Below are 3,983 nucleotides of genomic sequence, written 5' to 3' on the forward strand. Positions count from 1 at the left end.
TTTCAGAGAGTAATAACTTATGTCCTGTTGGTTTTGATGATTCATAATGCAGGGAAACCTTGTGCGAGGGGTTACAATGGTGTATGAGATTGCTACCAAGAGTTCTCCTATCTGAGGATAGATGATCAACGAGTACCCTAGACCTCCCTTTATATAGACAGGAGAGACCTAGGGTTTACATGTCAGATGCGATCTGGGGCGCTGCTGCCCTATAGTCTTGGGCGTCAAGAAGGTTGTCCTGGCTACCCCTTGTGGTTGATGAGGCCGGGCTCCTGGCACTACTAGAAAAAGGCCTACTAATGGCGCACCTAATCTGGCCATTAATGGCGCATTAGTGGTGCGCCATTAGTAGCACGCCATTAGTATATTTTACTAATGGCGCACCACTGGTGCGCCATTAGTATCTGGTATACTAATGGCGCACCCCAGATGCGCCATTAGTATATACAACAGTGCGCCATTAGTATGCCTCCTAGGGGGCCATGTATACCCAGGTGCTTTGGCATACTAATGGCGCACTACAACAGGATGCGCCATTAGTAACTTCGGCATACTAATGGCGCACTTTTTAGTGATGCGCCATTAGTATACCATTCGGTGCTCCACTGGTATTCCCTTCAGGTGCGCCACTAATAACCTTATAGGTGCGCCACTAGTAATAAAGGAAGATGCGCCACTAATAAGGGCTTAAATGCGCCACTAGTAATGTATTTGGAAAACAAAAAAATCTAAATTTACAGAAAACAACCTATAAGGAAAAATAATTTAAAAACAAAAAATTAAATAGAATCATAATTTTTATTATAGTAAGAATATTACAATGTCTTTACAAGTTTCCAATAAAAGGAAAATTGCAAGGAAATAAAAGAAAATCCTAAAACTAATCTTCTAGTAATCTTTTCTTCTTTTTCTTCACTTTATCCCTGAAAAATGTAACAACATAAACAGAAAGACAAACAAACTATTTATAACATGTCAATACTGTCATTTTTTATGCAGAACTAGATATGAGCATATATTTCCAGAATTACATGGTGTGAATATTGTATGAGTAAGATTATAATGGAAATGAATTTTGAGTATATTATTGTCATACAGTATGTGATTTGCTTGTAAACATCCAAGTCCTCTACGTCAACTCTGACTGCGGTCAGGTATCGATCAGCACTTTATGTGATTCGCATGTCAGCATCTATTAGCTAGGCAATCTGACTACGGGTCAATCAACAAATAAACCAGGGTATCAACGGTACACTCTTCCTGTCCGATTTTTCTTTTGCTTGCATTTGGCCTTTTGTCTTACGCAGGCAAACACTAGAAATGATTTACTACTACTATATATAGTCGTATTACAGAATGCTAATAGATGGCTGGGTGGCTGCATGTACAGTATCCAACTTACGGTCGTGGCCATACTGAATTAACTAGTTAAATCAGGTTAGCCAGCAGATAATGTATGTGATTTGCACGTAAACATCTACAGTACTAGTTTTTATATTCAAACTCTAACTCGGTAGTAAGCATTGGATGCCATTACTAACACTACACTGTTCCTATCGAATATTTACTCGACTCACACAATTCATGAATTCAATTGGGGTCATAAGCAGAGATATTGTCTGTCATTTCCTTGTAAATATCTAGTTCTATGTGAACTCTTGACTCTTGTCAACAATGAATCAGGGTACCAACAATACCATTCAGGTGATTGGCCAGCACCGCAATTTGGAGCATAAATGTATGAATGAATGTTTCTCTGCACAAATATAGCAAGAAAGAGAATTATGCCACTGTCTGCAAAGGCAGTAAAAATAAGCAGTTCGATCCAAACAATATCATTCTTAAATTAGTTCTGAATTCCTCACATTTTTGTAGTGGGCAAATTATATGTCAAACTGAAAGCTAGTGGGTTATTATAAGACTGAAATGAATTAGCTGCAGCGTCAGATATTCTTGCACTTTGACATAGTATCTAAGTTTATCAAAATCTAAGGAAAATTCAGCTACTAGCAAAACAACAATAGTAACATAGTAAACCATGAAATTTATGCAAGCAGTGGCCTGCACAGGCAGTGTGCTGAAAACTAGTGCCATCCAACATGTTGAAATAGAATTTAATTATTACGGGAGTTGTAAACATAGATGCATAGTATGCCATCAGATGGTAAGGTGAGCTACATTCTGAAGTTTCAATGCTAGAGGAAGGAAAACAAAGGCATCACAGGGTTTAAGTTACAAAATCCATACCGGGGATCGGTGCCAGATAAAGATATATGAACCCATCCTACTGGCTTCAAAAGGTCCACCGTTTTAATTTCCTGGAAGCATGGTAAATATAGTGGCCCATTATTTCAGATCAAAGACAATATTATCACTGTAAATTTGAATTTTCAAGGATCGGTTCAGTGTTCACTGGACAAGCAGGCGCAATGCAGAGGAATTGCAGAAAGAGACCAAGTTTCCCAATCAATATTTCAATAAGGTAATCCTATGATACGTCACAATATGATGTTGGCAATAAGGTAGTGTAATCCATAACTATAACAATGAGAACATGCAGCAGCCCCCAGGTCTAGAAACCCGAATGCACAGACCAGGCCACCAGTTTGGTACAAGATGAAGACCAGGGGTAGAAATCAGAACTGAAAGGGCCAGACATCAAATGCCATCCTCAAGAAACAACATTTGCTAAGTCCTCTGACCATCGAGCATAGATCAGAAGCCCCTGAACATTGTTGAAACGACGATGTATCGCGGTGGAGGGAGTTACCACCTTGAGATTGTGGAAGCCGTCGCCGGCCCGGATGGAGATCTTGCTGGGCGTGTAGCTCTCGTCCAGCTTGAAATCCACGTACAGCACAACAAGCTGAAGCCCCCAATCCAGCAACAGATTAATTCAGAAGAGAAAAAGGATCAAACGCCATTTAGACAAAAATGTAACGGAAGCAGCAGCTACTCATGGTGCTCACCTGCAGCTGCACCTTCTTCTGGAACTGGATGTTGACCAGGTGCGGCTGCGCGCCGTCCGACCTGACAAAAATAAAATCCACCACCGACGGCGGCTCGGCTCAGCCCGTGATTCCGCGAGACAGAAAGAGGAGAGATTTCGACGGGGGGAGACGACGAGGACGGGTAGGGCGCTGACTGCCAGTAGGTGTCGAGGCTGTCGTCGCGGAGGGAGGCGACGCCGTTGCGGGGCTTGCAGGAGCTGACGCTCCAGGCCTCTCGATGTGGTGTGAGTGGTTGGGAGTAGGAGGGTATCATCTTCTCGATGCGTATGTTGCCTTCGGAGTTGGCGAAGAGCACGGCGAGTATCATCTTCCTTCTACCTCCTCTCCGGCCGATCTACTTACCACCTCGGCGCGCGATCCCCTCCGATCTCTCTCTCTCTCTGCCGCGTGCGCGTGCGCGTGGGGTGTGGTGTGAGGGAGGGGGAAGGGGGCTCGCCGTGGTCTGGAGGGAGAGGAAGAGGCGGGCGGCCGGGGCTTCCCGATCTTGATCGAAGTGGAGGGAGGTGGGTGGGTGTGTCAGGAGGAAGGGGAGGGGAGAGAACGTGACTAGAGGGAGGGGATAAGGGGTGATAGCAATGGCGCACTGGTAGGGGTGCGCCATACGTATAGATAGCAATGGCGCATCTTTTACCGGTGCGCCATTACTAGTTAACTAGTAATGGCGCACGGTGGAAAAGTGCGCCATTAGTAGTTTTGCAAAAAAGGAATAAAAAATATAATAGAAAAAACAACATTAGTGGCGCACTTTCCAGCAGGTGCGCCATTACTAGTTACAACTAGTAATGGCGCACTGTGTCTGGATGCGCCATTAGTATGTTTGGACAGACGCACTAGTTAATTTTTTTTTGATACTAATGGCGCACCCTGGGCCAGGTGCGCCATTAGTAGTTTCAACTCTAATGGCGTATCAGAAGGTGGTGCGCCATTAGTATATACTAATGGCGCACCGGTTGTCTGGTGCGCCATTAGTGT

The 3,983-nt window shown here is 43.9% G+C and overlaps 1 protein-coding gene across 1 annotated transcript; it reads right to left on the reverse strand.

The window, feature by feature from the left end:
* Positions 1-912: 912 nt before the first annotated feature.
* On the reverse strand, positions 913-3,318 carry LOC123142404 (anaphase-promoting complex subunit 10-like). The gene is made up of 6 exons (XM_044561333.1): positions 3,146-3,318; positions 2,970-3,030; positions 2,774-2,866; positions 2,248-2,318; positions 1,698-1,756; positions 913-923 (listed from the first exon to the last, which is right to left on the reverse strand). Exons 1-6 carry the CDS (start codon positions 3,316-3,318, stop codon positions 913-915), a joined length of 468 nt encoding a protein of 155 aa, XP_044417268.1.
* Between the last annotated feature and the right edge of the window lie 665 nt (positions 3,319-3,983).

Source organism: Triticum aestivum, chromosome 6D (assembly GCF_018294505.1).
Source record: "Triticum aestivum cultivar Chinese Spring chromosome 6D, IWGSC CS RefSeq v2.1, whole genome shotgun sequence".
NCBI lineage: Eukaryota > Viridiplantae > Streptophyta > Magnoliopsida > Poales > Poaceae > Triticum > Triticum aestivum.

Excerpts from the sequence above, each read along its gene's own strand:
- LOC123142404 (XM_044561333.1), bottom strand. The coding sequence starts at position 3,318 with ATGATACTCGCCGTGCTCTTCGCCAACTCCGAAGGCAACATACGCATC. Across the intron at positions 3,031-3,145 it reads AGCCTCGACACCTACTGGCA|GTCGGACGGCGCGCAGCCGC; the intron begins GTCAGCGCCCTA and ends TATTTTTGTCAG. Across the intron at positions 2,867-2,969 it reads AGAAGAAGGTGCAGCTGCAG|CTTGTTGTGCTGTACGTGGA; the intron begins GTGAGCACCATG and ends TGGGGGCTTCAG.